The sequence below is a fragment of the Lytechinus variegatus genome, chromosome 5 (assembly GCF_018143015.1).
Source record: "Lytechinus variegatus isolate NC3 chromosome 5, Lvar_3.0, whole genome shotgun sequence".
Lineage (NCBI taxonomy): Eukaryota > Metazoa > Echinodermata > Echinoidea > Temnopleuroida > Toxopneustidae > Lytechinus > Lytechinus variegatus.
Window position 1 is genome coordinate 34,098,419 of NC_054744.1, and position 27,956 is coordinate 34,126,374.

General features: G+C 34.8%; 1 protein-coding gene across 3 annotated transcripts in view; it reads right to left on the reverse strand.

The window, feature by feature from the left end:
- LOC121415980 (ras-specific guanine nucleotide-releasing factor 2-like) overlaps window positions 1–27,956 on the reverse strand; it is an 83,143-nt gene that overhangs the window by 22,833 nt on the left and 32,354 nt on the right. For all 3 annotated transcript variants that reach the window (XM_041609395.1, XM_041609396.1, XM_041609394.1), the window contains exons 7-13: window positions 25,999–26,078; window positions 20,372–20,565; window positions 5,757–5,867; window positions 3,921–4,038; window positions 2,564–2,733; window positions 1,927–1,993; window positions 655–803 (exon numbers count right to left, since the gene is read on the reverse strand). In XM_041609395.1, the coding sequence (XP_041465329.1) occupies window positions 655–803; window positions 1,927–1,993; window positions 2,564–2,733; window positions 3,921–4,038; window positions 5,757–5,867; window positions 20,372–20,565; window positions 25,999–26,078 (889 nt within the window). The remainder of the gene's footprint in view (window positions 1–654; window positions 804–1,926; window positions 1,994–2,563; window positions 2,734–3,920; window positions 4,039–5,756; window positions 5,868–20,371; window positions 20,566–25,998; window positions 26,079–27,956) is intronic.

Consider the following 27,956-nt stretch of genomic DNA (forward strand, 5'->3'; position numbering starts at 1 on the left):
ATCATCAACATCATCAACCTGTTCAATGAACACGCTTCAACCCATGGATTGCTGAAATTGACTGTTAATCATCATCAACATCGTCTTCACGGACATTTCAACTCGTTGCAGTGACTCTTATTATTCATCGGACTTCAACATCAGTTTCATCATCGCCATCATTGTGAATTTTCGCCAGTCAACTGGGATTTTTATCATTTGGATTATTACTTGGATATAGTATCATCACTTCGGGATTTTACATCGGACACTTCAAGAGATTTATGTAAGATCATTATTTGTTTTATTTATGTATAATTATTTCCTGTAATAAAAAAGAGAGGAAATTAAACTTTATACATCAATTTCTTGATTGTTATTTGTTGCAGTATCGTAACAGTATATAGTGGTAAAGGTATCAATGAGGGGGATGTGCCATCGATGCGAACATTAATTGGTAAAGCGGTAGTGATATCAACAAGGACATTGCTATATGGGTAGTAATATCAATAAGGGCATTAGCATTTATGATTGATTAATAATCCCCCTGTTGTAATTTTTCAATTCTCAGGACTTTTTCCTTCAAAGTGTAAACTCTTTTGCTACACACTGTACAAAGTCATTTGTGTGTAGGATAAATGGTGTCAATAAGGGCATTGATATAAGAATTATCACCTGACTGATATCACTGGTCCATGCAGCTTTCTCCTGTGGTGTGGAAGCTACCAGTGTGATGACAAGAGGAGGCCCACTCTTAGAATCTACAATCAGCTTGAAATCCAAGTTGTCATGATCACTATTCTGATTGGAAGGCGATGGCACTCCTATAAATACAACAAAGATATAATAATTACATATTAAATTTCTTTATGATTCAGAAATGGGTGATTATGGTCAAAACCTGAAATTATTCTGCAAAAACTCTAATTCTAGATATAAGAAGAGCAGTTTAAGGAAACTCTTGGTAGCTTATAATGATGCTGTGAGAATACTTCTTCAGTTACCCTGACACTCTCTAGTGCTTGTAGAATGCTTACTGATGCCCATGTTCCCTCTTGTCAAGCAGTTGTTAGAAACTTAACTTTAAGTTCATTGAGAGAATTGACATTTCTGAAAATACTAGTTTAAGTAAATTGGTTAACCCATTGCACAGCTCTATGAGTTAAACATCAGAGTTGTGGAAGCGTTGGTATAACAATTTAATGGAAGAGTCATGATCTAAAAAATAGTTACGTATATTTGACTTTATTTGAAATATGTTACTCATATTGCCATTTGTGAATAATTCCATTGTACTTTTTATACATTGCTGTCATTTTGTTTTGTGTATTCATTGTTGATTTCTAGTATCATTTTAGTGTGATTATTTCATACCTTGTTCTACTCTTTATACATAATTACATGTATCTGTTCTTTGTTTAATCTAGTTTTATCTCTGTATGTCTGTACTATGGTGTTTGTTGCTTATGCAGTTGTGTCTGGAATATATGTCTACTTTACATGGTGACATCAAGGCCAGTCATATCATACATACATGACTGTAAAAACCTAAGTACACACACACACAGACAAAAATCTTCACATGCAATAATAAAAGACAAAGCTAGTAACATCTGAAAATAGTTATAGTACAATGGCTACTTAGCTTGTTGTATGCAAGCAAATATGGGAGGCCGAATGTGCAACATTCGTACCATTGCACATGTAGGCAAACCCTCCAAAATGTGCATGACTTAGAAGATGACGTCACAATATGAATCCATTCAATGCTGTGCAATATGCGATGGGCCTTTTGGGTAAATGAGCACCGCTGCTGCAGGTAATGTGTGCTTGAGGGATTTTGCATTTGCTTTCATACTTCTTTCCTCATTTTCATAGATCAACTGATGGAAAAATGATTATTGTTTGCATTTTTGCAAACTAAATTCCAAGGCACTGTATACTAACCATCATCGTCAAATGGGTCAAAGTCTTCTACAATGGTTGAGTCGATCAAAGGAATCTTGCCTCCAACCTTGACACAGACAAACAAAATAAATAAACTCAATTTAATTGGCAAGATTGGAAATGAATGACATGTAAGGATCAAGTTTATCATAATAAAATGTATTTGTGCAGAATTTGCACTCATGGCAGTCTAAAAATGTTAAGTTTTACAGGATAGTTTTTTTCTATGTGAACTGCAATGAACAAATATACAACACACTCAACAAAGAAATCATCATCTCCCCCCAGAGCCATATTTATTTTGTTCTAATCAGGTCATCCTCAACTGAGCCCTCCTAAACACCCAAAGGTAAATGTTACATCCAATTTCTCAAAAAAATATTTATGACTTATTGAAACACTAAATGATAAAGACAAACTCAATGTTCTTTACACATTATACACTCTTAATTAAAAAATTGTCAATTCCGAAAAAATATATAGAAAAAAGGATATATATCAATGATTTTACAAATCATTAGGCCCATTTGAAACCATCCCTTTAACTCTCCATCAGCATAGAAGTATCTAAAAATGTTGTAAAATATCATTAGTGGTTTGTGGTGTACCCCAGGGTTACATGCTTGTACCCACCCACCTTGGCCAGATGTAGCTTGCCACCTGATGTCCTGGAGGTAATGAGGAGATGTTTGGTGAAGAGAAAACACTGCCTGACACCCTCCTTGCGACTCTCCACCTTACCACCCAAGGAACCTAATCGGCTTCTACTCTGTCTAGATCTCTCGTGGGTAACCTGTATTAGATTACCTGCAATAAAACAAACATTCCTCAGTTAACTCATTGTCTGCTGGAACCTGGTGATCTATGTAAAAAAGCCTATAGGGAACCCAGAAGTCGGTGTTTAACAGGTTGAAATACATAGGAATATGTTTACAGTCTGTACTTCTCTTTATGTTTCATTGTAATTGTCACTCTATGATCTCATTCAAAGCAAGTTTTAATCAGCTAGTTTTGCAAACAGAAAAGGAAACATGAAGATGAGATACACAAAATAATGGCAAATTTACACAAACAACTATAATTATAAACATTACTTTACATACATGTAATACTCATCCAACGATATCCAGTACAAAATGTTCACCGCTCCCCCCCCCCCCCCCCCCCCTACCAAAGTAGTAGCACTATAAACGCTTCTTCCATCCACTGAATATCTATAACACCCAATTAAGGAATTCTTGAGCAGCATTAAATCTTTCAACTATTTCAAATCCAGGAGAATAGGTATATTCATCCCTCCAATCACATCTGTGATAGGGTGAGAAGTTTATCTATGGAGAATAATTCATACACAATATGGCCCATTTGATACTCAAATCATTTATAACAGACTGGGAATAGTTCTGAATAGTTTTCTTCATCATTAAACCATAATGAAAAAAAAAACAACCAAGAAAGGAGACATATAAAGTAATATTTTCAACGCATACCACTACTACTGCTACTCCTCCTCCTCCTACTACTACTACTACTACTACTACTACTACTACTACTACTACTACTACTACTTCTACTACTACTACTACTACTACTACTACTACTACTACTACTACTACTACTACTACTACTACTACTACTACTACTACTACTACCACTACTACCACTACTACCACTTCTACCACTACTACCACCACTACTACCACTACTACTACTACAAACACAAATACTACTATTACAACAACTACTGCTGCTACTACTACTACTACTACTACTACTACTACTACTACTACTACTACTACTACTACTATACTACTACTACTACTACTACTACTACTACTGCTGCTACTAATGATACTAATAATATGCCACATTTATACATTGCTTAATACAATGGTTCTAAGTGCTGCATACAATGGCCCGATTTAGACAGGACTTCAGAATAAATGAAATGTATGGAGGTTATTTTTGCATTGCTAATGAGAGATTTCTCCCACCTTGTCTGACAAACATCTGTTGAACATCAAGAAGAAGATCGCATCCTTCTACTATCATCCTCTCTATCGATAGGTTCCTCCTGATGCTCTCCGTCTCTGAAACCTCATCATGCATCACCTAGGTAACCATTCAGATTAGAAAACAATACACACTTTGTTTAACCCCAATCTAGTGTCCATTTCATAAAACTTGTCATTGAAATTAGAGGTAAAAGCTACTGAAGTCCTTAAATCTAATTGGCTAAAATATATAAATTGTGTAATTGCCTTTAGAACAAGCCTGTTTCATAAAACTTGTTTTAATAACAAATTTGCAAAATATATAAACTCCTCAAAAAAAGTTTGGAAATCTGACTTTGATCGATAATCCCTCCTCAGTTTTAGTAAATATCAATGTTTAATTAATATCAATGAATAAATCATTTAATTCTCTTTAAAATGATAAATGTTATCTCACTGAACAGTCACGACAGAAGCAGGGGCTTGATTTGAGTGGATTTTCATCTCTATTGACACAGACAAAAGAATTATGTTCTGTATCGACCCTTCATGACTATTTCTGCTCGTTTTGCAGCATTTCAATTCAGACCTCATCCAACACTTTTGAATCCTGCTCTTTTTGTGATGGCATGATCATAACAAGCATGGTATCATTTTCAAATTTTAAAGAGAATTAAATGATCTTTTGAATGACGTAAAATATGCATTGTGTAAAATTGGGAGTTGGGGGAAATTAATGGCCAAACACAGATTTCCAAACTTTTTTTGAGGGATTTATATACTGAAATCTGAGTAGATAGAAATTGTACATTTGCTATTATAAAAAGCCTGTTTCATAAAACAACAAATTAGCCCTCAAAAATGATACTGGAATTGTTCAATCTGATTGGCTGAGAGAAAACTTGCCATAGAAATTGTGTATCAAGTCTTTGTGAAATGAGACCCCAGACATGAATTATTTGAAGATTGATCTATTTGATCAGCTTTCATTCTTTAAATTGACAAAATAACAATGTTTCTCATTTATTGCAATATGTTTCCTTTGACAGTACAAAAAAACTACAAAGATTGAGAATCTTTATTGCAAATTTGCATATTCACAACGGGAAACAAAAATTTTGATGTTCACCTTCCATCCTTGTCAATTTAAGGATGTTATTAACTATTTTTAAATAAAACTTTAATACCATTGATTAAAATACTATAATGCTAAAACATTTAAAATGGATACAATTAGTTAAAAACATTTCTCTCTATTTCTACTGATGTATGATGCAGTTTTGTATCTTGATTTAAATGTAATACTTTAATTTCAATGTTTGGTATACAAATTTCACTGATTTACTAAATCATCCATTTTGACCAATTCTTATTTTTTCTTTTCTTTTTCATTTTTGGTGGGGGTAGGCATGGGAGTCTGCTTAACTCAAACACCACAATATTGTTAGAAAATGTGTCCTAAACAAATAGCAAATAGCAAGTAATTGGCCTACAATGTATGTGGAAAAAGAACACCATGTAATCATGTCAAGCTTACTCTTTACTTCAAATCTTGTCTAGATCAAAGCATTCAACTGATTTCACTTTGGAATACCACCCCATCATATGTAAAGAACTCTTCTCCACCCATGTTTAAATCCACTTTGAAAACATATTTATTCAAAAAGACTTTTAAATGAGTTAGTGCCACAGTTTCCAGCAAATTTCTCTTTTTTCCCCCTTCAAAGCGCATAGGGATGCATTTGGCAGTGATATGCGCGATATACGCATGTTGGTATTATCATTTGTATTATGAATTTAGCAGAAGTTTGGTAGTATTTCTTATCGATTCCTTACCCTGGACAACTCTTCCAGTTTAAGTTTGGCATACTCCAGGCTCTTTCTCTCCACATGGTCATGTGGTGTGTGTGCTAGCAGCTCGTGCAGAGATATAATGTACCTAGGCACCTGAAAGGATATATAAGATTGAAACATCATAGTAATTCATTATCATCTGGGTTCGATTACACAAATTCAAAGACCGATTGCACGACTGATTGTCATGAGTAATTCATTATCATCTGGGTTCGATTACACAAATTCAAAGACCGATTGCACGACTGATTGTCATGAGTTATTGGCTGTACATCATGGTTAATGCAATCAATCATTAGATTTTTATGATCACTTGCAAAGTTTTTCGAAGGCAATATAGTTTAAACGGCCAAATTATGTGATACTCTCTATCTTAAATGAATCCTAAGATGGTTTCGGTAGAAAAGCGATGTAAAAACAAGTTCAATATTATCATCAAACTTGAAAATTGACACCTTAGTTTGAAATTTTAGGCCAAAAATTATCTGCCCTCAAAAAATGAGGCATTAAGGGGGTTTGTTTCATAAAGCTGCTGGTACAGTTGCACAAGACTTTACAAATAATTGGAACCTGTTCTTTGCCTCGAACAGATTCTCCATAATTTTAACTTGTACCAGCTAAACTTGATGTATGATCTTCAAATTTGAGTTGTCTGACAGACATTTCAATACCTCATTCATAACTAGTCAAGTTTGATAATGAAGAGCTATAAAAAATCAATTCTACTTTCTTCATACACAAGAAAGAAACTGTGTGTATAATCATTTAGTAGCAGAACAGCATACCAGTCATTTGTGAGTCATGCAAAACCTTAGGAACAGCTTAATGGAATAGGCCCCAGTTGGAGATGATTTAAAAATAAAATTTGCTGCATTAATATCAAAAGCCAAGACCTTTTCTGCAGCACCACTCATTGTTCATCAGTACTGCCTTCCGTTGATGAAATAAAATCAAAATTTCACAGGAACTGCCATCGTCCATCAATGGACGCACTAGAAAATACTTTTAAACGTGAGTTCGAGACAGTGTGCATGTGCCTAGTTGCAGTAGACCTTTAGCAAATACCAGTCAAAGTCTGAGCAAACAAAATACTACGGCTGGCTCTTGCTGGCCGTCATCGGGACACGGGCACGAGGTGAATTATTACACTGTGTTCTGTGTGCGGTTGCCATGGCAATTGTTGTCCCTGTGAACCAATCATTATCATATGCCATTCGTCTTCTGGCCACCAGCCTTCCTAGTTGAACATCAAAACTGGGATAAAATGACCTACGATCTGGTTTATAGGGTAATTGAAATGATAAAAATAATACTAATAATTTTAATGTTGGTAATAATAATCATAATCATATGATAATAATATAATAACAATAAAAATAATAACAATAATACATGTACAATAACTATAATAATAATAACAAGTGGAATGCCTCTGGCCATCTCACCTGCATCACGCGGTTCAATATAGCAGCAGTGCTGACTTTGAAAACTATTCTAATTCGCACAAGATGCTCAGTGATACATGGTTACTCTTATGTCTAATTGTATGAACTAGACCAATAAACTTACAGAGATATGATGGTTATTCAACAAAAATCCCAAACATGGCCAAATTCATTGACCTTACATGACCTTCGACCTTGATTATGTGACCTGAAACTCGAACAGGATGTTCAGTGATACTTGATTACTCTTATGTCCAAGTTTCATGAATCAGATCCATAAACTTTCAAAGTTATGATGGTAATTCAACAGATACACCCAATTTGGCCAAAGTTTATTGACCTTTGACCTTGGTCATGTGACCTGAAATGCGCACAGGATGTTCAGTGATACTTGATTACTCTAATGTCCAAGTTTAACGAACTAGACCAATAAACTTTCAAAGTTATGATGGTAATTCAACAGATACCCCCGATTCGGCCAAAGTTCATCGACCCTAAATGACCTTTGACCTTAATCATGAGACCTGAAACTTGCACAAAATGTTCAGTGATGCTTGATTACTATTATGTCCAAGTTTCATGAATCAGATCCATAAACTTTCAAAGTTATGATGGGAATTCAACAGATACCCCCAATTTGGCCAAAGTTCATTGACCCTAAATGACCTTTGACCTTGGTCATGTGACATAAAACTCATGCAGGATGTTAAGTGATACTTGATTAACCTTATGTCCAAGTTTCATGAACTAGGTCTATATATTTTCTAAGTTATGATGACAGTTCAAAAACTTAACCTCAGGTTAAGATTTGGATGTTGATTCCTCCAACATGGTCTAAGTTCATTGACCCTAAATGACCTTTGACCTTGGTCATGTGACATGAAACTCTAATAGGATGTTCAGTAATACTTGATTAACCTTATGGCCAAGTTTCATGAGCTAGGTTTACATACTTTCTAAGTTATAATGTCATTTCAAAAACTTGACCTCAGGTTAAGATTTGATGTTGACGCCGCCGCCGCCGTCGGAAAAGCGGCGCCTATAGTCTCACTCTGCTATGCAGGTGAGAAAAAAATGATTATAATAATGAAAATAATGTTAAAAGTTACAATAATGATATTAATAATGATACTACTTTCACTATTTCTACTACTTATGATAATAATAATAACACTGATAACAATGGAAATAATATTAACGTTATGAATAAAAACACCTCAATAAAATGTCTCTTCCTAAAGACTATCACTGTCATATTCACTCTCTGAAATCCACCATCTATACTCATGATATAGTCAATGAATCCTATCCTCACAATATAAGTTTGATGCTGGTGAGTATTTCCACTCCATTGAGCCACCAGCTGCCATAATTAATTATCCTACTTCAAATATCTAAACTACCGACTAATCAGGAGGGTTGGAATTGGTTAATTTGCACTCTGATTGCACACAATACACCTCTCACTAGATTAGATAATTGTGATAGCCCTTTTACTGCTTAAAACGCTGCTACAAATAAGTGATAATGAGACAATAATAAAATCTCCTAATGACATGCATTTTGTGATAATTGTGTTTTAAAAAAATCAATAAGCTTTCAAATAGTGTAGGGGAAGGCGGGGTAAGTTGAGCATATGGGCAAGTTGAGCCACCAGCCCCAGGCCAATAATTAGTGAGTCAGACATTGTGGTGGTGTCATGTATTGATGACCCATAGCATAACCCCTAACCCCACCACATTGTTTTCCACTTTGAAACAAAAAGTAGTTTTTTAGAGGGACAAGTATGAATTTCAGCAAAAAAAGTAAAAAAGAGTGTGAAATAGATAAGTGCTTTATACACACACACACGCACGTCTTTAAATATAGTAAAGACAAAATAACATTGTTAGTCCAGGTATGGATCTTCATTCTTGTTATAGTCTTTTATATGATGGATGCATAATAAATGTGTGGATACAAAATTATCGCACTTAGTTCGGACTGGGGTAAGTTGAGCCAAACAGCATGGGGCAAGTTGAGCCATGGTAATTCTTATGGAAATGTATCTTAAAAAGCAAACAAACCATAAAATTGATTAAAATGCAGGCTGAAAGGGGCAAATTTACATGACTGCTATTTTCCTTTTAAAGGACGTTAGTATTTATAGAGAATTAGCAAGTGAAAAGACTTTAAACAAAAAATCGACATGCTGGTTCTCCCCCCATACATTTTGTACGTGGTTTTTGTGGCTGAAATTACCCCAGAGGGTAGCACAACTTACCCCATATATGATGCAAATTGAGCCATTTGACATCGGTTTTTCCAAAGGTCACAATGACTTTCAGTGTGGAGGTAGAAGGTTATATGAAGGTGAAAAACATTTCCCAAGAATCAAATTTAAAGGCAAGGTACTTATTTCTACAATAGTACTAGTCATATCAATTCTAGCATGCAAAATGCAAAAAGTGTCACAACTTACCCCGCCTTCCCCTATACTCTGTCCCTACAAGGGCTTTACACTGAATGTGTATCTTTGTGGATTTTGTTTGCACTAATTGTGTCTTTAATGGAAATTATGTTTAATTAACTATTTGCATGCTGAATTAATTCTTTTGTGGATAATGACAATTGTTTCCACGTTATTATCTTCAATTTAAGATTTCTTTATTGCACCACTGATACTTATTTTCATTATATAGCTGTTATCCAAGAACTATTGCCTTTTATTAGCCTATATAAATTTGAAGGTAGAGGAGAAAACTAATAACTACAATTGCTGAATTCTATTGTACGAATGTGCACAATTGCAACATCGGCGCACAAAAGGGTTCCCCTGATCAGTACAATTTAAAAAAATTGCGAAACTCAAATTATAATGTACACATTCTTCCCCAAAAAGACTTCAATAATATTATTGCATTTAGAAAGGAATCAATATTATTCAATATATCATGTAATAACAGTTTATCTGCATATCACATATTTCTAATCAATATCGTTCAATCCAGCGGGTCCTTTAAACCAGTCAGCCATCACCTGTTTTTAGTATACACACAGACAGACAGGTTGAGGCAATTACTGTTACACACTCATACACCATCCGATTTGAAGAGAGATTTATAGGGAGGAGAAGAGTATAGGACGCTATAGGTATCATTCACTGTCTATGACTTCCACTCGATGCGATGCGGGGTATTAATCACAGCAACACTTGGCTCGCCCTATTGGCTGAGACCTGATCTATGTGACAAACCACCTGCACAACTGCACTTATACTCCGATCGGGTCGACCCAGTTAATCCGCTTAGAAATGCCTGCCTGCCTGCATTGGCATAATTAGATGCAAATATCGTGCCCTTCTTCACCTTAAAAAAAATAAAGTTACTGTATAATAGACTTCAGATACTGGTCTAATCACACCACTTTTGGTACTGATTTTATTTTTATGAGGGCTTTTAATGAGAACAAATCTATTTATGAGAACAATCTTTTTATGATCATATTATTTATTACATGATGTTCGCAATTTCTTAATTGTATGTTAATTGCTATAGCCAAGTGGATTGTACCTGAATAGGTACTAGTGGACTGATAAATCTTTCCTCAATTCATCTCACTAATAACATCATACCCACTTTTGAAGAATAGAGGTAATCATTCTTTTCATAACTAAAAATCTCTTTAGAAAATAATGTATAAGGGGGGATCATCTATTCTTTCAAAATTCTTATTTCAAAATAATGCATTCTTGTAAAGAATCATTTTCAGCTCACACCCAGAAAAATAAATAGCATTTCCAATCTGAAAAGGAAATACTGATTTGTAAAGCTGATAATTTAATAATTGCCTGAAATATTTCCGTTGGCACCAGAAAGATATAAATACGACTTATTGTATTTAATATTTGGTTCCAGTCCATGGTAAAAGCACATACGGTAATTTATTTTATCCTCCAAATACAACATCTTTTCTTTCCAGTCCTCCTAATACAATGCAGCGTCTTTTCTTTTTTATCTTTTATTACAATAGGGTGATTTAATCCTTAATCCCCATTTCAACAGCGGGTCTTTTCTTTTCTAATCCTCCAATTGCAACACAGAGTCTTTCTTTTCTAATCCACCTATTACAAAACAGTGTTTTTTTCTTCTCTACCCCATACCAAATACACAGTCTTTTCTTTTCTAATCCTAATTTCATAGAATAAGATAGAAATAGATTGGCAATAATGGATTAGGAAAGCCACTGGAAGTTCTTCATTTGATAAGCAGACAGAAATTAATAACGGTCATGTTTATTATGGTAAACTACTATATAATGCTCTAATGTGTTCATATCTTCATTAGAAAGCATTTATCAATATTCTTATGCATTTACACTTTGTTTTTGTTTTCCTCCAGCAAGATATTGCTGTCTTTCCTTTTCTAAATACTCCCAATACAACACACTTTCTTGCATTTTCTAATACTCCAAATATTACACAGCTTTTCTTTTTAATCCTACCACTACAACACAGCGTCTTTTCTTTTCTAATCCTCGCATTACAACACAGTGCCTCTTCTTTTCTAATACTCCCATAACAATACAATGTCTTTTCTTTTTTACTCTGAAGCCACTGGAAGTGCTTTATTTAATAAGCTGATTGATAATGATGAAGATCACTTTTCCCATTGTATACTTATATTTTATGCTCTAGTGTGTTCATATCTTCACAAGAAAGCATTCATCCGTCTATTTTTATGCATTCATACTTTATGCTCTTTTTTCTATCATATGTATAGCGAATATATACCTGCCATTTTTAAAATCTCATAAGATTTTTCTCCTCATTGGATAATTACTCATCCATTTTTATCAATACTTATCAATTTCACGATTTGCTCATGCACTTATATTAATAGATACAACATCATTACAATGAGCCTTTATATTATCATTATTAGCAGTTATAGTAGTGGTATGAATCTTGTTGTTTTCATTATCATTATGATATATATAATAACTATTATTTATTAATACCATTATATCTTTATAGTTAAATAGCTGTTAGGCTACCATCTTTCATTCGTTTCATCACCCTGAATTCCATCTTACATGAAGCTACATGTACATATATGAGATTATTTGACAAGCGATTTCCTGTTATTTTCTGATATCTCACTGTGCAAATCATCAACTTTCAATGTCAGCATCACCGGGCCATGGCAAGGCCATCTGTATTGGCAATAACACTTGAATTCAAGTGAGATTATTTTTTTAATATGATCGCCAAGACTTGACCCTTCCCTGATATTGTTAGACTACGTCCCTACAGAGATGGGTGAGTGGTGGGGGGGGCAGCCACCTCCTATGATTTTTCCAAGTAGTGGGGGAAAATGAGGAGAAAGAAGAAAGGGTGACCAGAGTAGGGTGCAAAACAGAGAAGACTGAGTTGTATAACTTTACGTTACCCCTGCTATTCAATCAAGGAAAAAGTGCCTGAGGTCTTAATCTATTCAGCATGCCACCCCCCATTGATAATAACTACGTTTCAGTTATTCATCAAGATATCTATTATCTATGGGTGGTGATACATATACGTCAAAGTTGGACTAAGTCCTGCATCGAACGCGTCTCGACTTATGTGTATCACCCCCCTCCCCTTCTTTTTTTTTTAAGCGAGACTGAGGCCGGCTGAGACTGAGTTCACCTCTGGCAGTAGTTTGAAGGCAGCGTCACACCGGGGCGTCACACCTGTTTCAGTCCTGCAATTGGTATATGTATGAATCCCATGTTGACTTGGACCGGCTTGACCGCTGTACTAGAAATAGTGGACAATAGTTATAGCCAACAAACCGAGAATAAAATGTTGATATGAAAAGCATGGTCCTTTGTGTCACGTGAAAAGGCATTTTGAAGCCAGCTTATGTGCAGACATTCAATTGCACGCCTCAGAATATATTTATCAGTGGGATAATGATCTCGAGGTGGCTTCAGTACATTTTTGTCATATGTGCATCATTTCCCAAATTGCAGGCGTGAAGGCGGCTTCAAACCGGATGCATGCGTACCAGGGGGCCATAGATTTTGTGACCAGGGTATCATTTTACTCTGAGGAATTCTTGTGGTAGTCTTGTTCCCTACATATCCCATCACATTCGCCTGGGTGGTTTCATGCAATGTAACCTTGCTTACTTGTACCCTATTTATGTGCTTTCTCACTTCATTTTTTTAAACTATGCACTTTTGCTAACCCTGTAGTTTAATTTTTGCTTTTTTTCACAGACCAAAATCCAACCTCAACCCGGCTACTGAAATGCTTGCTTTTCCTGAATAAACTCTCTAAACCCTGACAAGTGGTAGAGTGCTTATCTCTGATTGGACAACGGCACTTACACCATTGCATCTAGGGGCATACATGAAGCAACATCACTGGCTTGGCCGGGTTTCCTTTCTCAAGGCTTAACCATAGACTTTTCGCTTCACGACGCGATTGCATGGCCAACCCTGCTATTTTGCAGTGACCAAAAAATCCTGTACTATATGTGGGGTTATAGCCCACTTTGCAAAAATGCTATGAGAAATGAATGTGGGCTTTAAAAGCTTATAACCCCATACTATACATGTGGTGTAAATTGGGCGCTGTGGCGTGTGCCTGTAATCCAAGCTACATGTATGTGGGGAAGTTACAGATTGATGCAGAGGTTCAAGGTTTGAACCCTGGTCACGTCTTTCGGATGGTGACGTTAAAGGTCGGTCCCAGACGTAAATATTCATATCTGATTGATACACGTCTGACAAAAACTCAAATACACACACACACTCTTTCTAAAAAAAATAGCCATACAGCCCCACCTATAGTACAAAGTTAATAAAAAAAATTGCCAATGAGAAAAGCATACCAGAGATTTAATAACTTCAACTTTGTCTACATAGTTCAGGCATTGATAATTATACATTAGGAAGAGATACAGTACATCTTCCATTCAATCAGAAGCAACCATTGATATTCCTTCTCATCTTGAACCTATATAATCAAACCAGTTGTCATCTAAAATAATCCGCATAAGAGTTTAATAAACTACATGTATTTGGGAATATTTCCAGTGAATTTAATTGCAACAAGAGCTGTGTTTTCATTCAAGCGTGGGAAAAATCTGAACGACCAGTAATGAAAGATATTCAAGCCGATATCCACCTCAGATCTCGATGGGCCACTGACCCTATGGTTTCTGCTTACAAATTATTAAGGAATAATAACCTTCTTGGTAACTCAGAATACCATATCCTGTGACACTCCCATGCAGAGACCGCCATTACCCTTGCAAAGATTTAGACACCACAAAACAATTCCTTCATAAGGCAGATCATGTGGCTACCACACCCACGTCAGCCATCAAATTCTTTGTCATCTTTATTTTCACAGCAAGAAGCACATTTACAAGATAAAAAATCAATTCAACGTAGGTATAATGAGAGACTGATTTACAAGCATTTAAAAGAGTTAACAATCATGTAAGGCTAGATCATTATCTTCTTAAACCCAATTCATAACACAGAATGTGTTATTGCAATTGTTCTTTCCACTGGGCATGATGGCTCAGTGGTAGAGCGTCCGCCTCATGAACTGGAGGTCGTGGGTTCGATCCTTGACCGAGTCATACCAAAGACTTATAAAAATGGGACCTTCTGCCTTCTTGCTAGGCGCTAGGCATTTAGATTGGGGAAGGGTAATAATAACATTATGTTATGCAGGGTCCGCTGGTAGAGCAGTTTCCTTACTAAAGTGGCTACCCTGGGTAAATAAAACATTATTTTTATTATTATCATTATTACAAACTGAAGCAATATAGTTTAATATGAGAAATTGGTTAGATCATTCAGTATTCATACCATACAATGGTTCATGTCAATGCAATGTTAACCTGCCTCGCCTTAGTTGTTCAGAGACACAGGCTACGTCTGTTACAATGGAAACCCTCAATCCCTCAGAGAGGATGTTAAATGAAAGCCTCATGTAAAGGTCACCACCCCAGCTCGTTAAAGGTCAAGTCCGCCTCAGAAAAATGTTGATTTGAATCAATAGAGAAAAATCAGACAAGCACAGTGCTGAAAATTTCATCATAATCGGATGTAAAAAAAAATAAGTTATGACATTTCAAAGTTTCGCTTATTTTCAACAAAATAGTTATACGAACGAGCCAGTTACATCCAAATGAGAGAGTCGATGATGTCACTCACTCACTATTTCTTTTGTTTTTTTATTGTTTGAATTATACAATATTTCAATTTTTACGAATTTTGACGATTAGGACCTCCTTGCCTGAAGCACACAATGTTAAAATAATGGAATTCCACGTGTTCAGGGAGGAATGAAACTTCATTTCACATGACAATGGCGGGAAAATCAAAATACTTAAAATTTCATATAATAAAATACAAAAGAAATAGTGAGTGATGTCATCAGTTCCTCATTTGGATGTAACTGGCTCGTTCATATAACTGTTTTGCTGAAAATAAGTGAAACTTTAAAATGCTATAACTTTCTTATTTTACATCCGATTTTGATGAAATTTTCAGTGTTATGCTTGTTGAATTTTTCTCTTTTTATTCAAATCAAGTTTTTGTTGGGGTGGACTTGTCCTTTAAGAACCAACTGCATGACTTTAATAAGAGTCGAGGGGAAACCCCTGTGTTGTGGAACACCTGATCCAAACCAATTAGTTTTATCAGAAGGGGTGACATGATGCAGATCATCATGTTGATTCAGTTTATTTTTCATCACCAAACATGTATGATACCATTTTACTGATATATCTGAGTCTCTATCTCAGGATATGTTCAAGTGACTTTTTTTCCATCATAGAAACATGTTTTTCTAAGATGTTTGTTCAAAGATGCAATGCAATACGTGCCTTCTAATTAGTTGTGGAAATTATTATCTTTCATAATGTTGATTTCAATAGCAGCAAACAGTGAAAAATTCTGCAGAATGGATTAAATCAATAATAATAATGTACATTTATATAGTACAATACTATAATGTTTCTAAGCACTACATACTACTACTACTGCAGCTTTAGCACAGCTACCCATTTCAAAGTTTTGTGAGGCACACCCCCATCAAAAAATAATTTGAGTGACCCCCCTTAACACAGCTACCCTGATTGGGCAAATAAACATTCAAGGAACTCCCTTCTACCCCGCATCCACCTACCACACCTAGGTAGAGGGTGACAATTGTAGCTAAATGCATTGCCAAAGGACAATAATGGAGTTTTAACCATATAGTTCAAGTCCACAAACTTATCCACTGAGCTACAACAAATATACATTTAATAAATTTTGCTACATAAGCAAATAAATCTGAATAATCTTCTGGTATAGACATACAGTGCCTATGCAATCCAAGATATACACCAAGGCTAATTTATGAAGTGGGAGATATAGGCTTAAAATAAGGGACAATCAGCTTTCATTTATTAACAAGATTCCCTGGGTATTGGCCCGCAGTCGCTATCATTATTTGCAAGGTTTATATTTTGATTATGGTTCATTGTTCTAGATCATCCAGTGATCACACCTTAGACAACAATCCACATGTAATACACTGACGGCTGTAGATACATTTCTTGCTGGCGTACTTGATATTGGAAACGCAGGCTACGCAAAATCTCTATAGGTCATCATCAATTCACTGCAAGCTAGGATTTAAATATCCAGAGCGTTCAGTGACCCCTGGCCGAGTTTATATGTAAGCTGATACAGGCTGACGGCGATAATTGTCCCAATAAAGGAGAGAGACCAACAGACAGGGAGAGTGAGAGACAGACAGATAGTAAGGGGGTTAGAATGATGGAGACTAGGAAAGGGAGGAGGTGGGAAATATCAGAGCTATAAGAGAGAGAGATAGAGAAAGAGAGGGGCATGACGAAGGGTGAAGACAGTGTTGGTGATCTCTGAGGGTTACCAAATGGTCTCAAATAATTTGCACTCATAGGGAAAATTACTAATCACACAATTTCAGAAAAGAGAAGAGTAGGTCTATTACAGCCTTTGTAAAAGCTTTGAGCTAATCTTAACCATGTATAGGATAATCTTATCCATGTAGAGGTGTTGTGGCTCAGTGGATAAAAACAATTCAATTCAATTTACTTTATTTCATTTTCAACAGAACAAAGTAATGTGGTCAAAATAGTTACAATGAACTTATGAAGACACTATAAATTGAGGCACGTACAGTATATGATATTTATCTATAAATAAAAGTAAAAAAAAACAGAGTATTACATACAAGCACAATATCAAAACCATTATGAAATAAAATTCTGAGAAAATGGAGGAATCCACTAGAAAGCAGTGCTTGTATTGTGTGGATCCCTCTAACATGTCTAAATAATTATTTCAAAATTGCCTAACTAAATAGTGAACGCTACACTTGTGCATATATGTTTAAAGAGCACCCTAAACAGGTAATCTTGTTTCTTTCTCAAAGTAAAATTAACAAGTATTAATTTCTCATGCATTCTCCCCCACTATAAATACTGTCTCCAATTTTATCCCCATGATAAGTTGAAATGTATACCTTATCCATGCACCATGTCAATTATGCTTTCAGAAAGAATACTTTTTTTATGATTTTGGCAATATCTGTACCCTCTTCACCTTATGCTTGTCCCTGACACTCGATCATCATCAGGGGTGTGAGTGGTCACAAGTAAAAAGATCTGAAAAAAGCTGAAGAGTATTGAAAAAATCTGAAATAGAAAGAGCTCCCATACTTTTTGTACAGAGGAAAGTCAAAGACAAGCTGAAATTCAGTTGAAAATCAAAACAAAAAAATCTGAAATCAGATAAAAATCTGAACTCTCACACCCCTGCATCATCCATTCCCCCCCCAAAAAATAATAAAAAATAAAAAAAACATTACATTCATTCTCAAACCCCTCCCTGTTTCAGTTCTAGTTTTGTCAATATTTTTTTTAAGCTGGGCAGTATAACAAAGGACCTCCAGCAAAAGAACCAACTGCTAGAGTCATTAATATAGTCAGATCCAGGATTTAGAAATAGAGAGTATGCAAATAGCATTTTGAAAAAAAAGATGGGACGTAAATGACAAATTTGTTATAGATATCTATATAAAATAGACAATTCTCAAATTATGGAGGGAGTGCCCACCCCTGATGACCCACCTGGATCTGCCAAAGACTAATATTAGGTATATACAAAACAGACAGGAAATTAGTTTCTATTTGGAAAGTCTATGAAACCGAAATGTATGGTTGATTGATTATGGGTGGATACACCCATAATGAATAATACATCTGTATTTAAACAAGTAGGCATAGCACTTGGATGGATAGCGTTTTTGGTTATCTAAATACTTTATTTGCCTACTAGAATGAAATTGAATTCATAAGTATATTCAATGTTCCTTTGGGCAAAATTTGATTACGGTATATTTCATTATTCTATAATTTTATTTTAAGCTGGGAAACTTAAGATTTTTTTCCTTTCTTTTGACTTTATTGTCAGACTGTATTGACTGTATTGTCTGGAACACAAAGTAAAAATATTCACAATCACATCACCCATAATAACCTGCACAAAGTTCAGGGCAAGTCATGAAAATAAATTACGAGTGCACGACAGATATGCTATAATGGATAATCCTACTAAGAGTAAATGTGAGAGATCACATAAAAGTAGTTTTCATATCTTTGGTTAAGCTGTACATGAAGTTGCAAAATACTGTGAATCTATACTACCATTCAAACAAAATAAGGATATAAAGAATGATTCTCTTTTCTCCCCTTTCAGTAAGGGCATTGATTAAAATCAATATTGTTACCTATCTTTTAATTATTGTTCTCAAGCAGGATTCTAGGCACATTGTGCAGAGCTGGGCAGAGACACCGGGCTCTTGGGTTAAAATTGGATGCACCGCCCAGCATAAAATTCCCCAAAAATAGGATCAAAATTTCCTGAATACGTTCCAATTTGATTTTTCAAGCAAGCAAAGTGACTTTTTTCGCACAATGCAGATTTTGAATACATTATTTTGCCAAAGACATCACTCACCATTGATCTCAAGCAACATTTTTTTGTGTGTGCGATGTTCGCTTGCTCCGTTTTGCAGCTTGTGCAGCTTGGCCTTATCATATTTTACCCAGTACTAAATTGGTCCTATCTATATATTATTTATCTTTGTATTATCTCTTCATTGATTTGTTCTTATATTATGTCTGGCTTTTTAATGAATTCAACTTGAACTTGACCTACAACCTGTTTTCCAGGATAAACAGCAAGTAAATGTATTACAACTGAATTCTCAAATTATTTCATTTATTTATTTATGAATAAAATTTGTATTCATTTAAAAATAAATAAAATTAATAAATAAATAGTATGTATTACAATTTAATTTTCTATTTATTTGAGTTATGCAATGTTTACATCATTGGCAAAGATGCCTTCTCTGAATGGGACAAAGTATTTCATTTTTATTTTGATCAATGCACAATTGTGCAAAAAGCTGGAAAATATGCTACTTCAACTGACATTGTCTCATATGATTATTGAAAAAGCCATACGGTATGGATGCATAATTAAATTACACTTGAATCAGGTTGCTTATTCTTAAGGTCACGTTCTGCATCATTCATTCAGTATAAAACAATAATTTACTGATTTATCCTACTATGAATTATTTTTTTTTTCTCAAATACCCTTGTAAACCTTGCATATGGGGGCCTAATGAAAGAAAATTTGGTATATGTAAGAACCTGGTTTTATTCAAGTGCGCACTGATTTAAGTGATTACAGGAAAATGTTATCATGTCATTTTTTTTTATTGTTATCCATTTTTGTGCAATCTGTTTTCTTTTCTCTACTTTTTTGCCTTTCTTGCAATTTTTTTGCCACACATAATGAACTCACTTTCTCCACTCCCTGGGGAGCATTCCAACAAGAGTTTGAAGATTGAATTGTTAGGCATACTACATAGGCTTTCGCATCCAACACAAGGGTGGAGAGTGGCAAAGTTAGGATTGATCAACACCTTGCCAATTACACTAGCAGCTGTGGGATACCCTCTAATTTCAAGGCAAGAGTCAGAACTGCTGAACGCTGCTTCCAAGAGTTAAACGTCAAAAGCACTTCCTTGTCCATGACTAAAAAAAAATGGCAGCTTACCTGATGCATTGGGTAAGTGAGGAATGTTTCTAGGGATCTTGCTTCACAGACTGGTTTCGTCTCATATTGTTTGAGTAGCTGATTAAACGCTGGATTCTGCTTGCATTCAGCCAACACCTGTAGACTATAGTGGTGGTTTCTCACATATTCATTGTAGATACTCAACATCGGAAGCAGCATGTCAAATAAATCACCTGATCAAAAAAGAACAATTTTACAATAAAAGATAATAATAACACTAAAAATAATCATATTTGCTTATACATGTATATAGCATTCAAGTTTCTACGTGCTATACAATAATTCAGGATTATTACACCGGGTATAGCAGAGCAGCTGGGTAACATCTTGCAAAGAAATGAGCAGTGGGTCATGAAATTTTTCATAATATACATGTACATGTAAACATCACTTTACAAGCTGGCAGAAATTATTTTGTGCTTGTTTTTCACAAAACAGTTATATGCACAGCTCATTGATATTCATATGAGAGTCAGTGATGTCCCTCACTCACTATTTCTTTTGTTTTCTTTTGTTTGAAATGTGCAATATTTTAAGTTTACAGATTTGACAATAAGGACAATCTTGACTTAACCATAAACTGTTAAAATAATGGTAATTCCGCATCTTCATGGGGAATTTAATTTTGTTTCACACGACAATGAGAAAATTATTATTTAAGTCATTTATTATATATAATAAAATACAAAAGAAATATTGAGTGGGTGACATCATCAATCTGCTCATTTGTATACTGACCAGGTTGTGCATATAATTAAACATTAGAATGTCATAACTTTATTTTACATCCAGTTTTGATGAAATGTCATGACTTTCTTATTTTACATCCAGTTTTGATGAAATTTTCAGTGTTACATAAGTTTGTTAGATTTTTCTCCTCTTATTCAAATCAACTTTTTGTTGGAGTAGACTTTTCCTTTAAGGATGGTACAGGAATAGCGATGGTACGGGGTTAAGAAAACATAGTGTAAAGAGCCCTAGTGTCTTGTAAGGCTATCACGGGCGAGAGACTGTTAGGCAAACATAATAGGCATTCTCTATCCAGGGTTTAGTTCAGCTGAGCTATGAAAGAGATGTGCTATGCCCTCATGATGAACCCCTGACATAGTCTGAGTGCATCCAAGGGGCCATGTTTCACAAAGGTTTAGGTGTGAATTCAAGCCATGCTTACGCACCAAAATGCACAAGTGAAAGTCAACTTTCAACCTGTAATGTTATTGATCAATCCATGGAAGCACACATCTTCCGATTGTAATTTGACTATATAGTGGTGATGGATTATGAATATACATTCTGAATTCAACTTAGGGTTTAAGTGCAATTTTCAGTCAAAACATGTTTGTGAAACCGACCCCTGATCATATGGTGCAATGTGATGAGTGATCATTAGCAGCACAGATCATCAAACAACAATTTCAATAGTGTTCTGCTGATTTTATGCCCGGCTTCATCATAAGAATTTGCAAACACTGGATTGAAAGTCATGTAACAAATTAAAGCATTGTTAGCTGTCAAACAAAATTAGGAATAATGATTGACATCTTAATATTTTAAACGAATAGTAGGCATTCAAATCAACTGATTTCACAATTGACTTATTCCAAGTATTTACTTATTTCAAGTAGCTGCACTTCTTTTGCTGGTATCTCTATTGTTTTCTCATATATCAAATAATACTCAAGCAATCCTATGTGTAGAACATTTAATTCTATGAACAGAACGGTATGGACCAATAATAATTTGCTTTTGAGTTGCTTTTCACACATCTTACCAATATAGAATTGTAAACTGTTTGACATTGCTCATTGATCTGCATTGTTATTATAAATGATAAGTATTTTAAACATTGACTTTGCATCTTCCATGTCTGTAAACTAAGCAAAGAAGTAAAACTCTTTGCCTCTCAAGAAAAACAATTCCCATTATACTGTGTCAAAGCTTGATATATCTGTATAGTATAAACAAGTGAAGTCTGAGTTTTGTAGTACTTTTCTCTATTGCCATTCAACTGATGGAAAAAGGTCACCTATAGGTCTATATGCACCCCCTTAATATAAATTGGCAGTGACCAACAGACGCTTCCCACCAAAAAAAAAATTAATAAATGAAATGAAATAAACAAATACATAGAAAAATAAATAAATATAAAGATAAATAAATAAAATAAAAAAATAAATGAAATAACTTAAAATAAAATGAAAAAATAAATAAATACATAAAATTAAATTAAAAAAAGACAAAAATCACAACCAAGAAAAAAAGAGAACAGAAAAGGAAGAGCGAAGGGGGAAATATGAATATCATGTCAAAATCCATCTTAAAATTGGATTTTATTTATAAACATATGAGAATTTTTGCCCATTATGCCATATCTCACCCCCTCAATATTTTGGGATCATTCTGCCATTGGCCCCTGGTATTTAATGCATGTAGAAAATTCACTAATATGTAGTATATAATATTAACACTACTCATTCATTTGTATTATTATAAAAGAGAACAAAATATATTAATTTTATATGAGTATTAGAAAGTATCCCATCTTCAACCGTTAGATGAAGAAAAAAAATATCAATTTTTAATTGTTGCAGAAACAATTCTCAGCCATGTTAGGTATGACCTTAGCATACACACGGTTGCCATAGCTTGGTTGCCATGGCTGACAGATGCTCGAATTGATTACATATAAAATCAATAGTTTCATTTAAGAAACAATGAGAAGACTTGCTTTTAGCACAGGAGTCAGCTATTAAGTGTATTATGGCAGAATTGTGTGGATGTTCATTAAAATATAAGCACCTCATTTAAAAAATATATGCATTTCTTAATGGACATTCTATTAAGTACCTGTGTATAGAGGAGTGTAGACATTTTTTTAATGCCAAATGGTCGACACCGACTTTGTATACTTTCCATTTGGTCTCAACACACGAGGTCTACTCCAAGTTTGTCTAAAATTACCATGTTGGAAAGAACAGTGTGATCACATTGTGTTCACATAGAGCTAGTGGACTATGTGAAAATGTTATTCACACTGTTAAAATGCTCAAATTCAACAGTGTGAAGATATATTCACATTATGGACACTATGGACACCTCAATAGTGTGACTGTTAGCAGTGCGTTCACATGGATGGCAATGTGATTCACACTGTGGACACCTCAACAGGGTCACTGTTCACAGCATGTTCAAATGGTTGACCATGTGAATATAATTATGATTAATTCACATTGTTGAAATGCTCAAATTTAATAGCGTGGAGGTGATTTCACATTTACCGTGTTTACATGCTGCATTGGCTTTCTTGTTGCGTGTAAACGCGATGAACTTGCATCAGGTCTTGGTGCAAAATCGGCAATTTTACACCACCAAACTAGTACGTTCAGAAATGCAAGACGATGCAGAATCGGATTTCTGTTTACACATAGAAAAAAATTGGCAATTGGCGCGCATTTCATTTACTTTACCATTCATGATGTACTTGTAAGTTAACTCATCCAGCATTGTCTTAATTATGACGTATATTTTTGGTGCGAAGATCATTTCCAGTTTCTGCCACGTGAGCCGATTGTGCACCGCGAGCTGTTACAGCGTGTAAAACGCCGATTCTGCATCGGCTTTTGAACCAAAAGCCGATGCATGTGTAAACACGGTAATTGTGTTCCACACTGTGAACAAACTGTGAGATACTCATTGCCAGTATTACCAGTTGGTCCACCTGCCATTTAGCCCATTGACTGTCTAATTTACATTTTATTTATCATTTCAGTCTACAAAAACATACATCTTGAGCAAATGAAAATATTATGACAATAATTACATTCACTGTTTCATAAAGAAATATATGATTTTAAAAGACACTTCTTTCAGTTCACATGTAAAAGTATACCAAGAGGCTGTATCCATTTCATCTAAAGTTCACCCGGGGGTGTTTCACAAAGATTAAAGTATGACTTAGAGTGGCACTTAAGTACTTAATTGCATGCATTGTAAAAGGCATGACCGTATTGGTCAGATCAGGCTAAGAGGACGTGCACTACTGCATATTGATCAAGAAGATTGCCTATTGCATATCATGTACATGTACGTGCGATTCTAAGTCGTACTTAAATATTTGTGAATCACGCCCCTGGTCTACCACCACTTCAGTTCAGCTACATGGCTAGATAAACTCCTTACAATATAAGTCCTATTCTATTCATAACTAAATTTCAACGCAGCAATATATTTCAGTTTTTGAGATATAGGGGATTTTCACGTCAATGCCATACAAATTATTAATAAAATGCGCACATCCCATTGGAAATGAGTACTGTAACGGAGCGATACGACGTTTTGAAGACTGCAATTTCAATGCCCGCAGTCAGCCAAACTTTCGTATGGGCACTGCATTGACTTTGCACGTGAAAAGTGATACGTTTTGACTGATCGCGCGCATTGGAATCGTAGTCAGTATAAACGTTGTATCTCTTTTTCCCAATGGCATTTTTGTACAGAGAAAATCTAAGCTGCTCAAACCAAAATTACAAACATGTAGCTCTTTTGTGATTTTTTCTCCATTCCTTGGTTTTGTGTAAAAATAAGGATGCCAATGTCAGCAATTATCTTGGTCTTTCCAACCATGTATTATTCTAGCAATGAATATGTTGTAAGGCTGGGGAACCAAGTGTGAAATTATATTAAACTTTGAAGTTGATTTTCTGTGAAATGGGTTTGCACCGTGTGATACGACGGTTCGGATGACCGCCGACGATACGTAAATATTATTGCAAGTATGAAAAGATTGAAAGAGGAAAATAAATGAATTGAATGAACACAATTTCAATTTGTCAAAAAAGAAGACAAAGTGGCAATAAGACTAATCCGGACATTTGACTAAATGACAATTAGACTATGGTATTTTATTGCAATCAAGTTTAATGTAAGTCAAAAAGCAATTAGAACAAATTGAAATAACACTGAATGGGTTTCGTCTACATCGTTTTGGACTATCTGACAATTAGACCAAGTCATAATTAAATGCAGATTACTGTTTTCATATCAGGAGTAGATATGAATATATGACTGCCAAACTTAAAACACAGAAAAGGTTGACAAAAAAAATTGGTGCCTTGTGTTTTAAATACAGTCTGAAGTTTAAAATGATGTATAGTAAATAAAATGTAATGAACTATAAAACTTTTTTAACTACTTGATTGAATATAGGCGATGTCAAGAAGATAATCAGAAAAAAATGATAATATATATGGGGCCAGTGGCAACAAAGCTCAACAGCCAATGAGAATCAAGTTACCACTGAATGGCAAATAGTATTAACTTTTATGCCACTGGTGACATAAATATCAGAGGTTAGATATATCAGGTCATTTGTCCCTCAAATCATTAACTGCTTGGGAAGCATATATAGAATACTTGTCTTAACCATTACAGAATTGGGATAGAGCACACGAAACATAAGCATATAATGTCCATTAAAAAATAAGATGAAATATAATGTTGACATGTTTGGCTAGACTATGGTCAAACCAGACTTCAGAATACTGGCCATTGGGCCTGTCAATCCTTGATATCAATATGAAATGAATGATATTTCATTATCCACTTACCAAGGACCAGCTTGGGCCAGTGTTCCATCCTAGCACTCAGTCCCTTGTAGAAGATTTGATGTAAGAAGAAAATAGTCTCACTGTAACCAAAAGAAAATATGCGAAATTCATGTAATGTACTGCTCTGGATGCTTTAAGTCGTTGCATCACATTTTCCAAGAATATTGGTTCACACACATAATTTTTCAATTTGATATACATTATATGAATAGTTTATGGTGATTAGAAATAGAACATACATTTTTTTTTATTTTGATTTATTTCATTACTTTTCTTTCCATTTTTCACGTACAAGTCAAAAATACATAAATACAATTACAAAAATGAACAAAAGTAACAACCTTACATTTGCAAAGATTGGGCAATTATACAAACAAAATATGATACTTATATCATCATTTTATAAAACTTAACATTCTTAAAACCATGGGTATTTGTGTGTATGTTAAAAAAGAAAGGGGTGAAATTAAAATTTTCTAAACATTACTACCGAATGAAAAGTGATTCTGTTATGGTCATGGTAATGCTTATTAAAATTAACATTTTTTTAACACATATAATCTCTCCAAGAAAGAAAACTGTGTCACAGAGTGTGATCACAGTGTGTTCACAAAGTGGACTATGTGAAAATGTTATTCAAAATGTTAAAATGCTCCGAATTTTAACAGTGTAAAAAGAAGTTCACACTGTGGCTACCTCTACGATGTGGATGTTCACAGTGTGTTGGTAAAATTAGACTTTGTGAATATGATTCACACTGTTGAAATGCTCAAATTTAATAGTGTGAAGGTTATTTTTCACATTGTGTTTCACACTGTGAACACACTGTAGCACACACTGTGGGACTTTTTGTTCTTTCCAGTAGTAAAAACAGCTTACCTGATGAAAATGTTGTATAACAATATAAATTTGGACTGGCAATATGATAATTAGTAAAAGAAAGGCCAAAAGGTCATATGCTATGACATATCCTTATCCAATTCAATATTTCAACTAACCTCAGATTTATCAAATTATGCATAGGCCTATTATTCTGATGTTTTCTGTACCATAAAGTTTAAGATGTCTTCTTCACTCATTTTTATATAAATTGTGCCTTTAAAGTGAATACTAAAATTGGAATATCTTTACAGGCAGGTAGCATAAGATAAAACGTTCAAGATATTCTGATTATTCAATTTACTTATCATCCCCTCATATTATGCAATTACTTCCTAAGACTATCATCTATTAAATGACATAATATTAGTTTTCTGAAGAAAGGAGAAAGACTTGGCAAAAAAAAAGATGGGCAAAGTGATAAAACATTCCAAATGAGATTTTTTTTCAGGAAAAAAATGAAAGAAAAAGAGGATGGAGGAGGGTAAGAGGAGCGAGCAGGAAAGGGGGAAAAATCCCCAAAGCTGCTACCTTATGGGCACTCCATCAAGTAGAATTTCAAAGGGGCAACCGTTTACAACACTCAGCAGAGCCGATTTTACCCTCTTGATGGGAGATTTATGCATGCCCCATAAATTTTAATATTTGCTAGCATGCCCCAGGTACCAGGCAGGCTTATTCTGTTTCGATGTTGCTCCTACGCACATGATTTATGCATGAGAGGAAATATTCACCGGTATGACACTATATAGATACAGGTTGTATGCAGTAATAGCTAGCTTCTCTCTTCTCTTTTCTCCGTTTCCGGTAATTCCTTCATTCTCTTCACCTATATTAAGCTGGAATATTCATATATAACTCTCATAGGATCAGCTTGCAGGAAGTGCCTTCTTCGGATTGGAATGGATACTCTCTCTCTCTTTCTCCTACTCTCCCCCATTCTACTCTCTCTCTATCCATCACCTCTCTCTCTCTCACACACACACACCAACATGCACACTCACACTATCCTTTTCCTTGCTTTTGCCCATCTCTCTATTCTCTTTCTTGCTCCTCTTATTGTTTGCACATACTCTCTC